Here is a 20,990-nt window from a genome sequence, read left to right on the forward strand (position 1 = left end):
GAAGCAGATGGGAGGATGGTAGGGGAGCAGACTGGAGGAGGGGAGTAGTAAAGGGTTTAGTGCATGAATACACATATATTACAGAATGGGACTCTATGCTCATGGCTGGAGGTTTTTGTTTTCTATGGAAACACATGGGTTTGAATCTAAATAACAACAATTTTGATTGATTTTATGTTCCCACATGGAAAAATTTTATTTTTGCCAATAGCTTTACGTGTGCCATCATTAAATTATAATAAACATTTTTCACTATTTTGATGAATTATACTGTTTGGAATTTTGGATGACCCATTAAAATTATTTTTGCTGGGATGCATTTAAAGTTTTTGCATGTTTTCAAATTTGTTTGCCATCTGGAAAAATATTTCTTCTAAGAGCTTCTGTGGCTTATCATTAAAGTTATGTGAAATATGTTTCTCCAGATGGGTTATTTCTATTAATAAAATTATTTTTTTTACTATTTAGATGGATCATTAAACTTATTTTTTTTATTATTATTTTGTTTGGATAAATTTTTAAATAAGGTGACTATAGCAATTATTCATAGTTAAGTTATTATTTACTAATTTCTGTATGTCATGACAGTTTCATGTCAAAAAGGTATACATATTATTTCAGAAGAAAAGGGTATGTCATCAAAACTTTTTTTGTGGGTGACATGAATGTACTAATTTCTTGAACAAAAATATTCAATTTATACATACTAATTTAAGGATATAATCATATAATAGCTTTTTGTGGAAAAATATATGTATACATATCATGAGGATATAAATATATTTTCTGTGAGGGGGCATATGGGATCCAAATCTGAGCACAGGTCCCTTTTTTAACCAATGAAGTGAGGAAATGTCATGCTCAAAGGAGACAAATATTTTACTTATAGTATTAGAAAGAAGTAACTACTTTGAAAACTGGACTTTTCTGCATCTCAGTATGAGATGAGACACTACCTCTTCCTGTGCATTGGTACAAGACGAACTGGTTCTATACCAGTCCAGTAAAAAGAAAAAGAGTACCACCTTCAGTATCTGTTTTTAAAACCTTGGATATAGCACATGCCACATGCCTATATTGACACATGGTATAATGCTGGAGTTAGCACAACACCTGCACCATGTATTGGTATGGGGTTGTACCAAGCGTCAATGCCATATTGGTACTATACTCAACTAGTATGGAATGCTTGTAGCCAGTATGGGATCGGTATTTAAATCCCTGGATGAGGATGTTTGGACCTTGAGCTGCATGATATGAGTGGCCTCACTTTGATTATCAATGCTGGATCTCTGGATTCTGATATATGCGCTCGGGAATGTGTTTTTTTTGTGTTTGTGTGAGTGTATTGTAATCATGCAATGATATATGTGTGCAGTCTGGTAGGTGCGGCTGAAGTTATTTAGGTGCTATTATGTGCGACTATGTGCCTATTTATTGGTGTTGTTGAAGTTATTAGGTGCTTGTATGGTTGTATGCATTTTTTGTGGATATTGTGTTTCTTTTTTTTGGTATTTATGCATATGATATATGTATACATACCAAGGTTTGAAATCCCATGGTATGAGGGTGTATTGGTCACATCTTGGTATGGCAAGTACTGTGATATCTCCTTGTATCTACTCATGGTTTATCCAAGCTTTGGAATACCATGGGTATGGTACACCCTTAATACCCCTGAGCATGCCTTGGTACAGGGAGTATCATACAGTACAGTCAGTTTTCAAACCTTCAGATGCACACACATATATGTGTATATGTACATAAATGTTTATATACATATACATTTGTATATATTGACTATTGAGAGAGATGGACTTCGTTCCTACCGAGAGGAGAGGGTATCTACTCCCCTCAACTCCAAAATCAACAACAGGACATCTAAATTGAACATCCACAACATTGATCATGGTGTATTACCACTAGAAATGCTTGCATGGTTTGGTAGTCTCTAACCTATGAATCATGTCGGTGCAAAAATGAACAGTGAATATGATAATGAAACTATATTTTGCTATGATCTAAGCATTAAATTTGATTGATTTTTAATGTATGTATATTTTAACATGTGCAGATCATGATCAATAATGTGCATTATCAATTTAAGTGCTTTATCATGCTTTTTTAACACACCAACACAACAAAAACCATATGTTTTTGTGTTTACATGATGCATAGGTTAGAGACAACTAAAATAAATGATATTTGGTTTTGAGATATTTTTCATGGTATAGATCATGATCAACAATGTGGATCTTTGATTTAAATGCTCTATTATTGATTTTGGACATGAGAGGAATGGATACCCTCTTTAGCGTAGTCCCTCCTAATATACATAGATATATAATACACATACACACATACATGCATGCATACATACATACATATATATTAATGCATATGCATGTAATATTACCTTTCTATGCTAGGCAAGGAAGGCGGATCCGGAATCGGGATGTGCGTGGGCCGGCCGGCGGCCGGCGATACATCTTGGCATGGGTTCATACCAGACCGATGCGAACTGACATGAGGAGAAGGGAACCAGGGAGGAGGAAAAGAGAGAATGAGGGGAGGGGGAGGGAGAAGGGGGGTGGTTGGAGGAGATATCGGCGATGGCCGCAAGTAGGACGCCGGTGCGCTCAAAGAGCTACCAAGGCCTCCGCTTCATTTGTCAATCCTCGATCGAGAGAGAGAGAGATAGAGAGAGGGGAGGAGGGAAAGAAAGAGAGGTAGAAGTGCTGGAGAGCCTCCGACTTACTGCCATAGCCATTAGACAGCGCAGTGCGGCCTGCAGCGCCACGAGCATGAAACAAGAGCAATTGCCCTTGTTTCATTGGATTTTTTTTATAAAACCTCGAATACAGTGAAGTCGGTACATCCATTGTCGGCTTCACTATTTTTAAGATTTTTTTTTTAAAAAATTCTGAAATAATGAAGCCGATAAAATCATTTATCGCTTCACTAGTCATCATTGTTTTTAAAAAAAACAATAAATGAATAGGGACGGTCATCCTTGTTCCGTGGTCGTGGATCTACCCGTGCGTTTTCCACTGCCTGGTGGTCACGATAGCCACCCGACACCCTTCAGCAGCATCTTCGCCGGCTGTGCCTCCCTTCGGTACTGTTACTTTGTCTCTCTCTATCTTTGTCTCTCGATTAAAAGCCCTATTGGGTGACATTGAGCCATGGAGCCCTCTGCAGCCCTCCGGTGGCCTCAGTGGGCCATCGCCGGCCTTTGGCGGTGTTGTGCCCTCTTTTTCAATTTGCCACTGGAATGGCTCGGAATGCCCTGAGGTTTAGGACGGTTCGGCGAACCTTAATGCTAGGGAACATGCCTTGCTTTGGGCCTTGCACCTAGGCTTCAAGTCATCTTGGCAAATTGGTATGCTTGAGCCTTTATTGACTCTGTGCTTCTATAATTGCTTGACCATTTGGCGTTTTCTGCATTATCTTCCCTTCATTAACACTTGATACCTAGAAGATGCATCCTGCCCATGCTTGTACATATATACATGTGTAATACATGCGCACAGATACATACTAACATACATAGATGTATAAATACATGCACGTACATATACACATACACACACACATAGAGATACATATCTACATACAAACATACATATATGACCATTTATGTTTATGCATGCATGCATATGATTATGTACATGTCTGTGCTATGCATTCATGCATGGATATATAATCTGTTGTCTCAAATGTGTGCATCTAAAAGTGAAAGCACCATTCTTCTCCATCAAATGAATTTATCTACTAATCTTGGTTTAGATTGCGCAATATCTAAGGATTTAGAGTAGATACTAAGTTTTTCCTCATATTTTAGTTGTACTTAAATCACTATGCTCAAACTCATATAGTATTTTGTTAGTAATTTTGATTCATATTATTTTTTGTTTTTAGTACAGCCATTCATATTCTTTTAAAGTTGTGTGTTCTACCTTATGCACAAAGAAACACTATTTTTCAGATGCATTTGTTGTAATGGACACATGCACACATGTATGGTATTGTTGGTATGTATATAAACTTGCCATTTCAAGTAGCTGGTTATTAGTAGCTTATGACTTAGTTACAGTCATAATTGTCAACATTGGTCATCTTAAAATTTTTGTAATGGTAGATTGCAGGGATTTTTCAGGAGAACTTTAGAGTGCTGAAGGCTGATAGAAATTCAAACTATTCTCTTTCTCCTGAAGTAGTTTTGGAAGCAATTTCTAATGACTTATCAGCAGGCTTGATACCATTTTTTCTTTGTGCTACAGTAAGAAAGACAGACTAATTTTTCTTTACATATGTACATTTTTCTTGTTTTTTCCTTAGATTAATTCTGTTTTTCACCTGAAGGACTCCAATTTGATTAATTATTTTTTGTAAACTAAAGAGATCTTTGATGTCATAGGTTTGTCTAAACTTACCAATAGTCTTGTGAAGTTTGAGATGGTTGAGAGCTGGTGAAGGCAATTCTTGAACTAATTAGCTTGGCATTAAATTCTTAAGAATTGCTTATGAGCATGTCAATATTCTATCTTCATTATCTTATTTTGTGCATGCCCAGTGTAAGTGGATATCTCAGGAAAACTAAAAATTAAGTGGAGAGAACAAAAATATCATCATTTTTATATTTATAAAAGTTACTGAAAAAATAGCAATTCTGAATTATGTAATGTGAACTAAATGAAAGTACGAACAAAACTTGAAGGACAATAACCTCTATGGGCACACTCATGTAGATACTGCTTCTTAATTTTTGCCTCTTTAATTATATCTGACAACTTGATCTTTGACATGTCTTTTCCGCTGTTATAAATAACTTCAACATATTTATGCATTTTTTTGGGGGAATATTACTGAAGAAACTTAATCAAGATACCAATCTCAGGGACTGGCATTGTTTGTGATTTATTTTTGCCTTCATCTTCTGTATCGTTGGGTGGATCTGTGGAGGGTTTTGCTCCTCAATAAATTTAGTGAGTGCATTTGCTTGAAATGAGATGCTGAACGAATGGGTCAAGTGTTGAACACAATGGGCATTGGGTGTCAATATTTATCTTATAGCCATCCAATTGAATGCCACAGGTCCATGACCATTGGCAATTAGTTGATCTACAGCCACATCCTCATCAACACCATCAAGGATGCCATCACCTGCTACCAGTCCGTGACTCGCCTCCATATTAGTCGTTGCTTAAGCTGGGACTGCTATGGCCTCCCTGTGATGTTCAAGAGTGACACCAAGCCCAGTATCCACACTCACGATGACATCCTCGACATGGGAATTGATACATATGAGGAGTTTCACAGCTTTGTCACCAAGCTCATGTTACCTGATGTTTGCAATATAATAATAGAGAATTAGAGATGCATATATGTTGAAATGTTTATATATAAATGTACATACATGTATATATATGTGCATATTGGTATATGCAGATATATATGTACGTATGTGCAAATAGGAAAGCTTAACATACAGGATAAAAAGAGAGAAACTTAACATCCAATGCCAAGTTCGATGATTGAAATGAACATTTAAAGGATTGGATCTAATCTATAGGGCCTAAAATGTTTATATAGAAAAAATCATGTGTTGGGGGCCCTTTACTTATGCATGAAGTTGTACCACATTGATAGTTCTAATGGCATGGTACTATCTGGGGTAAGGTTGCAATATACCCAGTGGATAGGGAGGTTCATACATCTCATTTTTGCATGTATATTTTGGGTTAGGGGAATAGCATAAAGATAAAATAAATACTAGAACATCCAAATCAATGATCTGCACCAATGGCTTGTTCTATGTATTTTGAAACATCTTTGTGCCAAAATTGAAGTGGTTTAGAATCTTTAGATGGTCCCCACCATACATCAATAGAAGCACATTAATTTGTTACTAAAAAGGTTCATAGTTTAGCTATTACCTGATGCATAAGCAAAAGTCTGCAAAATGTTTAGGCATTTTGGCATGGCAATCAGGATGCAAGTGTCTATTGATTTGGGTATCCTGCCATATGTTTTGATGACAGCACATATCTATTCTCACATTAAAGCTGCTTCTGTACACAAACATATATACATACATATACATATATACTTGTATATTTGCATACATATCCATTTTCACTGCAAATGTGTGTGAGCTCGGTATTGCCATTACACATCCACATGCAAATTGGATGCGAATCTTAGGATACTGTTTCTTTCCTGAATAAGAATGTAACAGAAAAAGCTCATCTAAGGGAAAGTACATGGAAGATGTTCTAGGGACTTTATTTCATCCGAGTGGTGCATAAGCTAAATTATTAAAAATTTGATAAAATTAGACTTTCATATACTCAACCTGTCGTAGATTGTAAGTTTAGCATAATGCAGATTGTTTAGGATTTGATCTTCAGTTTTTCATATTATGTATCTCAATAATCTTACTTTTGGGTTTTAGGTTGGCACTACATCTTCAGCAGCTGTGGATCCTTTGTCTGGGTTAGGTAAGTTATCCAAGGTAAGACAAGTAAATTCAAATTTAAATCAACTGGGAGAAGTCAAAATCTTCATATGGAATGTTAGAATGTGTCCTGCACCATGTCGATCCAGTTATCTTGTTGCATCCTCTTTCTTAAGCAAGTTTCCAATTTCAATTTAAATAGGTCTTTCCTAGAAAATTAATAACAGTTACAGTTTATATCAATCACAAAAAGTTTTTCTATATCTTTTTTCTTTCCATGCTGATATTCATTTACATTGGTGGAAAGGCGTAACATTAGAAAAATGCAAGTCTGCTATGGGGAGGTGACATTTTCTTGTATATCTATTGATGACAAACTCTGAAACGCATATAAATTTCATCTCTGTTTAATAATTCCTTTGGATTAATTGCTTATAATATAAGTATAAACACAAATTTTGACTTTCAAGCAAGGTTTTCTATACCAGTCGATACTGTACCAGTTGATACTGTACCATACTGGGCGTATCATACCATATCGATTCCCAACCAATATGTTGTGCTATTCTACACTGACACTCAGTACGTGGAGTTGTATTGTACTGAACCATATACAGACACTATAGTAGAATGGTACTAGTACAGGGTGTGGTATTGGGACGGCGAATCTTGTTTCCAAGCATTAGATTTGATGGTAACTTGCAAATTTATTGAATTGACACGTAATTTTTTAAAGGAAATCCGAGGATGCCTTCTTGCGTGGTACCATTATAGAGAATAGACAATGCCCTTTTGATTATAAAAAAGGGAGAAGTACTGTCACATGTTATTGCATTCCCATAGAAATTGACTGTTTTGCTATCACCTTGTGTTCTATTTTAATTTTAATTAACAAAATATTAGAGAAATTGAGAAATATTATTATTTAATGTAGTATGCTTGTTCAGTTGTTCCTTTTTAGAAAATAGTGCTTGTATGACATGTGACTTGACGACATGTCAAGCTATGTTGGTTCATAATACAGCATATTTGCTGCAATAAGCTATGGTAGGAGGTCGTTATGGTGTAATAATACACATCAATACAAACTGGTTTTAGCCACACATGCAGCCCATGTTGGCACCATGATTTATGGGAAGATTACCATGTTTCCAGACTCTTGGCATGGTAGAAGGGCAGTAACTCTACTGTAAACCATGTCTGCCATCTTGTATTGATAATAGCGGTGCATATCATTGTGTATTGCTTTCATACAGATAGACATGTCCTGATATGAGGTGATCTGGTTTTGTACAAAGATTAGGCTTGCTGATGTGGTGAGCAGATTCCACTAGTTTTGTAGTTGATGATGATTTAGGATGATGCCACCTTCCTATTGAAACGTTGGATTTAACATGAATCTCAAAGTTTGCAATTATAGTGCATGCAAAACTACCAAACATGCAGCATCCAGATATCATGGCACCATTCAAGTTTGTGACCAACCACCTTATGTAATTATGCATCAAGCCCAAGTCTTCTTGGATTTCTCTTTTTTCATTTGTTGAAATTTCTTTTCAATTACCTTTCCAAAGTAATTATAAGTCTGATAATGGTACTTTGGGCATGTGACATACTAATGTCCTGAAGTTTCCACAGAGTGTTGGAAAACTTGAAATATTTTATATGCTTTGAGATCTTATTAGATGGAATAAGATTCATTATAAGTTTTACAGCATGCCAAGATATCTCAAATAGAAGTTCTTATAACTAGATTCCATGCATTGGCAAGTCGTGTATATTTAATTCTATATTGTTGCCAACAACTCACTTTTTATATCTTATTTTGCTGTTGCTAACAACTTTAAACACCTGATCAAACTTTAAGTATTTTATTGACTCTTGATAATAGAAGCATTATTTAAGATCTATGCATTACCAGCTAAATCTTCTTATTTTGTTGATTATGGTAGGCCTATGGCATGTGGTTTCATGTTGATGCTGCATATGCTGGCAGTGCATGTATTTGTCCAGAGTACCGTCACTATATTGATGGTGTGGAAGAAGCAGATTCATTTGGCATGAATGCACATAAATGGTTTCTTACAAATTTTGACTGTTCACTGCTCTGGGTAAAGGTATGCCATGCAATTAATTTTATCTGATGTATGATCACTGTACACATTTCTTAATGAACCTAATGCTCAATGCAGTCAAATTTGATTGAGATGTCAATACACAACTGGAACAAGAAATGGTTTAATTGGTAGTAGAATTGTATAATAAAGCACTGAGTGCCTTCTAGGGCCGAAGTGATTTAGATGCTTTGAGGTATCACTTGCTATTGTCATGTCATCTTGGTAATGGTATGGTATGCATCATGATGTTCTAGTGTTTACACACAAGTACAACTATGCAAACATGGCATCTGGCCAATAGGGTAATGGTTCTTCATATTGGTAAGACACTAGTGAAATATGTATGATGCCATATCCTGCATGCCAACCAGCAAATTAGTTCATGATTTGTTGTTTGCTTGTATTTTAGTTTGATGTGATACTGAAATTTGTTCTTGAAAAGCTGATTTTTCTGCTTTGAAGTATACAAAGGCATGCTGATGTACAAAGCTGTCCACTTGAGGTTAAACTTATATTTCTCAATGTATTTTATTTATTTTTGCATGCCTTACCGTTCCATCAATTTAGTTGTAACTTGTAGGAAATAAAATTTTAGGCTTTAATTTCTTAAATTCCTTCATTACACCCTCTAAAATAAGGTATAGTTCAGCACCTTAGTCCTTGGATCTGCCATGTGACATCTCATCTCCCATATAACTCATCCCCACATGTAACATATATTCTTCCTTTTAGAATAACTTCTGGTAGCCCTTTTTTCTCAAAAAAATTGCCTTTTATTTTCCTCTAGGTCGTCTTTCATTATAAAATTAATATAAATGCTAGCTACAATAAATATTTCCTCATACAAACTTAGTGGCTACTAATGAATCCTATATTCTTTTTAAATTTAAATTCTTTTTCTTTCTGTATGTGCTACTATTCCAACTCTTTCTATTCTTAACCTTTCCCTACATGTTAAAATTTGCGACTACTTCGTTGTCCTTGGACTTTCGGCCTTATATTTGATCTCTCGTGGACAAGTTATCTTAAAGTGAAAACTTATTAGTTTTTTCCTTCGCATTGTCATAAGTATAGCTCTCTATTTTTTCCAAAGTTCCAATATTCTACCAGCCAATTCAATCTCTTTGTTATCTAGCTTCTTTTAATACCCTTATTCCATTCGATGCAGGGAATGCCGTACCGGACCGAACCGGCCGGTACGGGGTGTACTGAACCGGACCGGTGGCTAGTCGATCCGGTTCGGCCATTTTTTTTGAAAAAATATCCGAATTGCACCAAATCGTGCGGTTCGGCACAGTTTTGAGCCATACTACCCAAAATCGGGCAGTATGGCTCGGTTCGGTACGGTTCGGCATTGAACTGAACCATACCGACAATGCCATGTGGGGGTGGGGGGTGTGGGGCGGTGTAGTGGGGCCTGGGCTGTCATTTAGTGGCAGCCTAGATGTTCTTTCTGAGAGAAACCGAGAGCTCTCTCAGAGAACTCTCGAGCTCTCAGGCATTCGACGACACGAGCTGAAAAAATTAGAAAAAAGAGAAAAAAAATTCATCAAATTACAGCACTGGATCGAGGAGACGCTGATTTTTGATCAAAAATAAGGTAATGTATTATTCTTTTAATAAATATTTTAGTTTTTATTTTTTATGGCTAAAAAAAGATAAGAACGAAGAAGTAAGAAAATAAGAGAAAATCATGTCAAAATTTTATGATTTTGGTATGATTTGATCATATATGATAGATCTTTGGAAGATTTACATAATGATACTAAAATCATTGATTTTTATTAATTATATATTTTTTTAAATATATATATTTATTCATAAAAAATTATTAAAAAAATAAATTTGAAAAAATATAAAATCAAAGATTCAGAATCATGTTCAGAATGATTTAAGCTACTTGAATCTAACCTCAGATTTTTTTAAAAAATTTTTAAATTAAAAAATATTTTTATAATTATTTAAAAAATAAAAAATATTATCAAATAAAAAATATATAAAATTATTATTATATTTTAGTTAATTCAAAAATATTATTTGAAGCATATAATATATTTTTTTGAATTTATGAGTTTTAAAATTATTATTAAACTTTAAACGTTCGTGTTTTGTTATACTTGCAGAAATGAGTAAGAAAAAAGATTCAGAGTGTGATGTTAGTTGGGATCATTAATTATATATTTTTTAAAAAATATATATATTTATTCGTAAAAAAAATTAAAATAATAAATTTAAAAAATATAAAATCAGAGATTCAGAATCATGTTTAGAATGATTCAAGCTATTTAAATCTAACTTCAATTTTTTTAAAAATTTTAAAATTAAAAAATATTTTTATAATTATTTAAATAATAAAAAAATTATCAAATAAAAAATATGTAAAATTAATATTATATTTTAGTTAATTCAAAAATATTATTTCAAGCATATAACATATTTTTTTGAATTTATAAGTTTTAAAATTATTATTGAATTTTTTAAATTTATATATAATATTTTTTTAATAATTATTAAACTGTCATGTTTTGTTATATTTGCAGAAATGAATAAGAAGAAAGATTTAGAGCGTGATATTGATTGGGATCATAGCGAGATGCTCTCGACTTGGCATCATTGAAAATACAAATGGTGTAACACAGAGTTCAAGAGAGGAGGGATGACTAGGTTGAAGCAGCATCTGACTGGTCGTTATCCTGATGTGTCCATGTGTCGGAAATGCCCATAGAAGGTTCGATAGTTGAAAAAATACTTCGCTGATTCGAAAGCAGCAAAAAAAAGGATAAAGTAGAAGAGGACGAAAGTGGACCGTTGAGTTGCAGAGTCATCTTTTTATCACTCCAGAGAGTCAGAGGAGGCTTCCGCTCCAGATGTTGAGGAAGCACAAATTAAGGCTGCCATTCAGGCGAGCTTGGATGATCAATACCGGCAAGAGGAGATGGCCAAGTATAGGGAGCGATTTGGACCATCATGCTACGAATCGAGATTTGGATTTGCGATCGGTGGGGGAGAATTCGAGTTCAGAAGGACTACCTCAGTCAGAGAGCCTGATGGTAGAGAGAGAAGACACATCATTTCATCTTTGTTGGGAGCTTTTGGCAGTAGGAAGAGATCCTCCAAAGATATTCAGCAGAAGCCATCATCCATGATTTGGATTCACATACTTTTTTCAGCAAGAATTCAAAGCAGCAGATGATTAACACTATGGTGAAAAAGATAAGAAGAAGGATATGTGGCGAGCTATTAGATTATGATTTTATTTTAGTCATATTCCAGCAAATGCAACAGGCAATCCTTACTATCGATCTATCATTTTAGCCATAGAGGCTGTCAGTCAGGATGTAGATCCGTTAGGACCTAAGAACATCTATGGTCAGCTTGTTGACAGTAACAAGAAGGATTTACAGAGATGAATTGCTTCTTACAAGAATAAATGGCCCACATACGGACTGACAGAGATGTGTGATGGTTGGATCGGTCCTACTAGACGGAGCATCATTAGTTTTTTGACATACTGTGATGAAAAGTATTTTTTTACAAATCAATTGATGTTTCAAATAAGATGCACGATGCTGCATATATCTTTGGTCTGATGGAGGAGGTGATTGATTCAGTAGGTAAGCAGTATGTCGTGCAAGCCATCACAGATAATGGGCCACAATATAAGACTGTCGGAGAATTATAGATGGAGCAGCGACTGCAGATATACTGGGCCCCATGTGTTGCATATTATATTGATTTTATATTGATGGATATTGAAAAGATTCGTAGGGTGCAGTAGATAGTGAAGATTGTCCAAACTGTTACTAGATTCATCTACAATCACACATGGATCTTTTCATTGATGCGGACGTATACTGGGAGGAGATCTTAAGATCGGGTATCACACGATTTGCTACCAACTACATAGCACTTGATAGTCTTCTTCAGAAGAAAGCAGTCTTATGTCAGATGTTTGTCAGTGCGGAGTGGCAGGAGAGCGGATATGCGAGGGCCGACACTGATGGAAGTCATGTGGAGAACTTGGTAACGAGTCAGTCATTTGATAGCGGACTAAGAAGATAGTGAAGGCTATTAAGCCATTATACGAGGTGCTTCGCATCATGCATAGTGAAAGATATCCCCAGATGGGCTTCTTATATTACATGATGGAGAGGGCAAAAAAACAGATCAGTGAGAATGATCCAAAGCATGCTCAAGAATTCATTAACATCATTGAGCGTCGTTGGAACTATCAGATGGGTAGAGATTTGCATCTAGCCGGTAAGCATGGATTCAAAAATACTTTAAAATTTTTTTTTTTATACTTGTAAAAGTGTACTTAATCAATTATAGAATTTATCTGCAGCTTACTATTTGAATCTAAGATTTCAGTATACCATTCCTGCGATAGATATGGATAACGAGCTTTTTGCTACTCTTCATAATGTGATATATAAGATGATGTCCGATCTAGAAATCACATCTTTGTGTCTGCAAAGGGTATGCTAGTTTAAAACAGATATGATTATTCAACTAAATTCGATCTGTACTCAACGATATATTTATAAATTTAATAAATATATCTTTTTACAGACAATAGTTTAGAGAGGGATCAGACAGCTTTGGAGTCCCATTAGCTGTCGTAAGCAAAAAGCAGATGAATTCAAGTAAATTACATATCAATAATGAGCAGTATAGATTGACATCAAATGTTTAATAATATCATGAAATTTGATATGTAATTTTGCTTTTGTAGCTGAATGGTGGATTTATTTTGGAATATCCGTAGAATATTTGAGAGATGTGGTTGTCCGCATTCTTTTTCAGACGGTCTCTGCTAGCGACTGTGAGCGTAATTGATCGACTTTCGCCCTTATCTACAGCAAACAGAAAAATCGTCTGACACAAAAGTACCTCAATGATCTTGTATATGTTCACTACAATCTGAGGTTGAGACTAAAATACATTCAGGAGGAAATATAACTGAAGTACACTGATCCGACACTAGATGATTATGCTGACGAGGACGATGATCCGATCATCGGATGGCTTGCAGATCAGCAGCAGGAGCCAGAGCTTGATGGGCCGGAGTCTCTTTCACGACCAGCCAGTATGGTAGTTAGGGAGATTAAGGTGGATCCAGGACAATGGACAGAAAGAAATATTCCACATAAGGTTTCAGCTGATCAACCACAGCTTGAGGGGACACAGAGGACTCATTCATCACATGATTCGATGTCCGATACATCCTCGTAGAGATTTGAGCGAGAAATATTTAGACGAGGTCGACGGTCAGCAACAAGACATTCATCCTTCCAATCACAGGAAACTCAGTCACAGAGGGGCACAAGGAGGAAAAAGAAAAGATAGTTGCACGTGCACCACTCTCGAGAGTACAGGAGCTATCTGCCTCAAATTCGGAGATCAGGGAGAGTGATGATGATATTAGTAGTAGTTATGGATCTGATGATCAGAGAAAAACTAGAGGACAGGAGATCACTGTTTATGAGACAGCCACAGGGTGACATTCGATTCACTGGTGAGTCTCAGTTTATACATGCCACACAAGATAGGGATCATGGTGCACGAATCGGTAGAGACCATGGAGAGCTGATTTTATATAGACGACGGACTCCTAGAGGTCATCCAGCATACGATGCAGCTGCAGACGATTCTGCACGTGGAGTAGGATCTATGGATGTATCTGGATCATCCTCGCATTATGGATCTTAGTACTCGCAGTCACCTTATGATCCATATAGATATGGTGCATCCGAGGCATCGTCTTCTAGTGGTTACTATCCTATGCAGCCTAGAGCATCTTACGGATTAGATTTTGCTACCGACATATTTAAATGGGCTCCTCCACTGCCATACCATCATTTCGAGGATACTTCTCAAAGCCAAAGTGTTGGGTGGATGTCTGGTCAAGAAACCACCTCCCAAGATCTTTTCAGTACCACGCGATGCAACAGGAAGAAAGAAGAAACAACATAAAAGAAAAACAATCAAAATATGTGGATCAGCCACAAAAGGGCTCGCCTCCACGGGGCATGCAAACTTCACTATGAAAAAAAAATTTTACAAGAGGAGACCTCACCCTCAACCCTTGTACACCCAATTCTCTCTCACCTGAAGTTCTCCTCATAAAAGCTCTCTTTCTCTTGAAGACCCCCTGAACCCCTGAAGTACCTGGCGACCGCTGTCCAGGAGCCTCCTGCTCCTTCTCTCTCAGCGCTCTCGCCTCTCTCTTCTCTTGGGTTCCTTACAGGCTTCGTACGGCGCGAAAAATCGATCCACTGCTTCCTCTGTTCGTCACAGGGCCCTTTTAAAGGGTTAAACAGAGTTTAAACCTAATTAGATTAGGTTTAAGAGTCCTAAACAAGCCAAATCAGCCTCCCGAACCGTCGGATCGTCATCGGAAACTCCCTGGGCCGTCCGATCGCGATCGGTCCACGGAATAGTGCCGTGGACCGCGTGAAACGCGTGGGAAACGCCCACGCGGTCCACAGGCCCAGCTGTAGACCGCCCGGTCCACGGTGGACCGGGGCAAAGGGGCCAGCAGGCCGCCTGGGCCTGGGCCGGCCATGCGCGCGGGCCTGGGCCGTGCCTGCTCGCGAGCTTGGACCGCGCCTGGGCCGCGCGCCGGCTGGGCCGCGCGCCCGCCTGGGCCCCGGGCCTGGGTCGCGCGTCCCGTGCGGGCCTGGGTCGCCCGCCGTCGGCGGTCCTTCGCCGTCTCGAATCTCGTGCCGACTTCAAAAGTTCGTATCTCCTCCATCCGAGCTCCGTTTCAGATGATCTTGGTCTCGTTGGACTTCGTTTTTCGCCGCGAACCTCGCTGTGGGCTCAATGTGGGCTGAATGTCGAGGTATCAAATCCTAACACAAAATTTGAGTGAGAGATCTGAGATGTCTTACAATCCAGAGAGGATGCCTTATGGGATGAATATTTAGGAGTACAGTGCTTCTTGATTAGAGGAATGGACTGATGTTCTTCCAGACTATGTCAATGATCCAGATATCTACGAGCGTCACAGATACTCGACGAGATATTAAATGCAGAACTGATTTTGATGTTAATATATCATTTTTGTGCTTTGTATTTTAAAAGTTTAGATACATTTTAATGTATATTTATATATTTTTTTTTAATTTTAGGATGATAGAGTTGTAATATAATGTAAATAAATATATATTTGAAATTTTGGATTAAGATTTCATGTACCGCTACTGAACTCAAAAATTGAACCCAAATATGTCAATAATATGCAATATAATATAATTTTAGGATTATAATTATGAATTAATAACTTGGAGATCCAAAAAAAAAATGAAAAAAACAAAAAAAAATTTGTACTGATACCGAATCGGTATGCCGGAGCGTACAGTGTGTCGGTACGGTACCGATACCATACCGTACCAGCTCGATACCGGTACGAGCATCAATACCGGTACAACTGACCTTGATTCGATGTGGGTTGTCTTCTCTCCTAACTAGTCCAATTGGCCTCCATTATGCTTCCTTGCTTCCAGGAGAAATTTTGAACCCCTAGATCTCTTGTTTCTCACCATAATTGAGTTACATTGTGGCATGTCTCTTACAAGCAATATTCTAATGAACTTTTGCTCATTTGATCACCACAATGGTCAAGTTGTAGCTCGCCACTTTTGGGCAATGACAAAGTTGACCCTTGTCAATTGTCATTGTAATCATGTTAAATTCTGGCACATCACATGATCATATAAAATAAGGGACATGGTAGCCTTCACCAATGTCAAATTTGAATTTGTTTCAGAGTATGACATTTTTTTAGAACTGCTTGTCAACCTGATATCAACCCTCCGCTGTTTTCATCTGTGAGCTCGGGACCAGCACTTGTGGTGCTGAGCTTGCAAAATGCAACTTTGCATAACAGGGTACAGGAGTAAATGTATATAAGAACATGGGAGAGGCATGTCCAGCTAAAGAAGATACCAAACACTTGAATGATATTAAGCTTCAATAAAGAATATTAAGAATTAGGTGTAAGTTTAGAACATCAAAATCCATTAAAAAAATACAAAAATAAAAATTAGTAAAATATTCTTGAATTTCCAACCATGTCCAAAGGTCTATGCTGTAATTTGCCTAGTTTAATGATTTCCATTTCATGCTCAGTATGTTCTAAACCAATAAGTATAGTTTCACTTGGTCATTCCTTCTTTTATACAAAATTTTTATGCACAGCATTTATTTCAACAACTGAAATAACTGAGTATCTTTTATTAAGGTTAATGTCACTACCCATTAGTTTCTTACTATGTTGAGTCATCAAATATAGATAGAGATTGTTAATTCCTACATAAACTAGTACATATAAATGTATGAAATGCTGGTCTCAATAATTTATGATCCTGTCACGCTTGATTGGTATAATTGAAGAGTGGTAGCCATATTTTTCTTTTAGCTTTCATTCTTTATATCTTCAAAATTCTGTTGGTTAAAGCTGATTGCTGTTGCTAAAGCCATTTCACCAACCATTTTTGGTTCAATTTAATCATGATTTGGTGTTGAAGTTTACCATTAACGAGTTGATTTTATGCCAGCTCCATTGCATTCTAAGTTATGTGCAGTAACAATTGAATTGCCTGAAATATGAAGTAACTTTTTAGGAATATTTTACACCCTAAAGTATGCTGATTGATTTAGTTGGCCTGAGTCCACCCCTAGCACTGCAGTTTATTGAAACGATGTAGCTAATTCTTGTAACTCATAATGCTAATGCTTTTCAATTGGGTACAATCACAATGTATTAGTCATCTAATATGTTATATGCTCCTCATTTTCCAAATGATGCAAGCGAGATGGTTAGAAAACTTTGCAAATAAATTTCTTTTGCTGACAGGACCGACAACCATTGGTTCAATCACTATCAACTAATCCTGAGTTTCTGAAAAACAAGGTTATGTAATCTTTAGTCATTTTGTACTTGCTTAGTGCAGAAACATATGTATTATGATAGACAAATTTACATGAGATTGTGGATATATTTGCATGGTTGTTGAAATTGTTTCCCTGGTTTTACTTACACACTGCTATCCTATGATAATGCAAAATGATATAAATATGCATGTGTTAACAGTTACAAACAGCCCAGTTGTGAACATATGAGCATTATTGAACATATCAATATACTATCGATCAAGGATCATCGACTTGGAATCGGGCACCGTGTCGGCTGGCTGGTGGTATGAGTTGGTACATTCCCGTACTAGACTATATCGGGCTCGAGCTGACATAGAAATAGAGGATGAACTGGAGAGGAAAATAGAGAGAAAGAGAGGATGGGAGGGATGGAATGGGAGGCTGGTGGAGATGCCTACGGTAGCCATCAGAGTGCCGCAGAGGCCTCCTAAGCACTGCAGTCTTCCATGAGAAAAACTAAGAGAGAGTGAGAGCGAGGGGAAGGGAAGGGAGTGAAGGGAGGGGAAGGCGGCACCTGACGGCCACGGCGGCCACTCGATGGCCCTTCGGCGGCCTCCCGATGGCCCTCCGGCAGCCTCCCCACCTTCTCTCCTTCCCCTCCCTCCTCTCCCCTCCCTTCCCCTCTCTCTCTTCTTAGTTTTTCACTTTCTCTCGCAGAATACCGTGGACACCTGGAGTTTCGGCGGCCTCTGCTGGCCACTGCTCGCCTTCTCCTCTCATCTCTCCCCTCTCTCTCTCTTCCTCTCTTTCTTTCTTTCTGGCTTCGTTTTGTGTATAATCCTGTATAATCTCGAATGTTATTGTTTGGGACATCTCGAACCGCTCGATTCGGGCCGGTTTGGTGAACCATGCTATCGATCCTTCATGAAGCTTTTGTCTTGAGAGCAAATTATAAGGAAAAAGCTTTTCCCGTGGATGCTTACCATCTGATTCTTGAAGGAGCTGTTCACAATGGACAATCTCCATCAATTTACTATTATATTAATGCTTTTGAATTTTGACTTTTTCAGTTATAGTATGCTAACATGACCTAGGATTTTATGAATATTTTCCATAAATCAAGCGTGATTTGATGCAATTATCATGCAATGGAAGAGATAAAAAATCCTTTTGTTGAAAAATAGTGGCTTAAATGGTATGATATTCTTTTGACACTAAAATGATTTGCTTATATGCTCAATAACTCAAGAAGTTGGCAACCACTTTTAAGATATGGCTAAGTTGGGAACACCTGGTATGCCAAAAATTTGATATTTTTATCAGAAAGAATAAACAATTTAATTTAACCCACTAAACTCGAATTTCTCAAAAATAAGTGGAGAATATTAAGAATTTTTGAAAGTGGGATTTTTGGTCTTTTAGTTTCATTTTAAATGAACAAAACTATCATATAGATACTCTACTTATACTATTGATGTTTGGGTCCCAAAATTTGGTTCTAATTTCTTTTCTAGTTAAAAGAGGAATTAGGTGGAAAGCGGGGTAAAACCATTTTTACTTTCTTCTAGTCAACTTGTACAAAATTGTGGTGCAAGCCTTTATTTATACTAGTGAGGTCCGCCTTTTCAAATCTATGTTGAGTTCGTCTCCTAGTGGGGCTGAATTTGTTCAAAATAAAAAGATATTTATGACAATTTCTAAATTTGGACAAAATTTAGAGACTGACTTCTACATTAACTTTGTCTTTTGCCACATCACTATTTTTTTTTTAAACTTAGAAGTTATGATTTTTCAAAGTTTTGGTTCGCAAATGAGTCCTGAATATGGTGGATCTTGTTCCCAAACCTTATTTAGACTAACCTTAAGTGGCCAAATTAGTCCATAGCAGTTCTAATGATCCTCATGAATCAAGGCTCCCCTTGTTGGGGGAACTTAGCTCTTGCTAAATTAAAATTGAAGATTGGAAACTTTTTCTTCCCTATTTGTATTTTGAGTACCTAGAGTTTGATCCTTTTCTTTATGGGATGTGGATCATTATTGTCATACATTTGTGATGGCTTTGCAACAAGAGTACTAGGTGTTGGAGCCAAATGCGGCTTTGTGAGTTATCCAATCTTCTCCTCCCGTTGAGTGAGATGCCCTTCCACATGATCATCTACTAAGATAGAAGTCATCCTCTCTTTTGTCCTTCAATGTATTTAAGTTTCGAAAGGTTTTGTTTTTTTGCTTACAACGTTTGTGTCTAGATCATAAACTGGGGCCCCCTAATGAGAGACACAAAGCTGATACCAACTTGATCCAAATGGAGAGAGAATGAAGCAGTTTCTTCTATCCATTCAACTCGAATCTCCTAAAAACATAATAAAGAATATAAAGAATTTTGAAAGTCATGTTCCATTCCCTTTACTTTCAATGAAGATGAATAAAAGTACATAGATGCTCCATTGATGCTGGTAAGGTTTGAGTTTCAGGTTGAATTCCTCTTTATATTAAGATAGGAATTAGGTGGAAAGCAAGGTAAAATTAGGTGGAAAGTAAGTACAACCTTTTTTGAATTTTTTTTCTAATCAATGTGTACAAAATTGTGGTATAGGGCCTTTACGTATACTAGCGATGTTTTTGTCCTTTCAAAATATTTGTTGGATCTTGTTCTAGGGCTCCAATTTTTCAAAGATAGAAAATAGTATAAATATTCCTACATTTAGAGAAGTTGGATCTTGACTCTTACATCAACTCACCAAATTTGTCATGGATTAGAAGTTATGGTTTTCCAAGTTCTGATTCATGATTGAGTCATGGATGGGGAAGATCTTGCACCCAAATCCTATTCAAGCCTGCTCGAAGTGACCAAATTGGTCCACAAAAGATTTGGTGATCCTCCAGATCATAGTTTGCATTATTGTTTGTTGGATAGACAATGATAAAGGTTCAGGTGGACAAATGATTATGTGCCCAACATTGTTGGCAAGTTACTGTAAGGACTCATGCGGACATGTATTTAGTCCTACATCTATTATTCATTGGAAAGATTTTGGATACTTATTAAGGTCAAGGAACTTAGATAACACCTTCCGGCTAGCTTTTTGGATAAGGTCTTGGGTTGTTACAAATGATATCAGAGCCGACTCAACTCATAGTTCATATGGATTGGGGACATTGTCGCATGGGTTCATTAAGGTTGACCATGGGCCAGTTGTGGTATTTATGAATGGATTTGCATGGATTTGTCTCTTAGCCTAATGAGGATGTTAGGGCTTGAACGGGGGAAGTATGTGAGGACTTGGTGTATTTAGTCCCACATTGGTTATTTATCGGAAAGATTTTGGGTACTTATACGAGGCCAAGGAACTAAAATAATATCTTTCATCTAGCCTTTTTGAGTGAGGTCCTGGTTGTTACAGTTACAATCTCAGAACACCTTAAACTTGTGACAATGACCACCATTAATATAAACTATGTACCTGTGGCATTGGAATAGACCACTAATTTGAGATCTTGTAGAAGCTTGTTTGAAGTAAGTTTCTTTATTG

The 20,990-nt window shown here is 37.0% G+C and overlaps 1 protein-coding gene across 1 annotated transcript in view; it reads left to right on the forward strand.

Moving 5' to 3' along the window:
- LOC105043195 (tyrosine decarboxylase 2) overlaps positions 1-20,990 on the forward strand; it is a 42,627-nt gene that overhangs the window by 7,573 nt on the left and 14,064 nt on the right. Inside the window, 4 exon segments of the mRNA XM_073255974.1 lie at positions 4,142-4,282; positions 6,458-6,517; positions 8,413-8,577; positions 17,441-17,497. Of these exon segments, the coding sequence (XP_073112075.1) occupies positions 4,142-4,282; positions 6,458-6,517; positions 8,413-8,577; positions 17,441-17,497 (423 nt within the window).

Source organism: Elaeis guineensis, chromosome 4 (genome assembly GCF_000442705.2).
Source record: "Elaeis guineensis isolate ETL-2024a chromosome 4, EG11, whole genome shotgun sequence".
NCBI lineage: Eukaryota > Viridiplantae > Streptophyta > Magnoliopsida > Arecales > Arecaceae > Elaeis > Elaeis guineensis.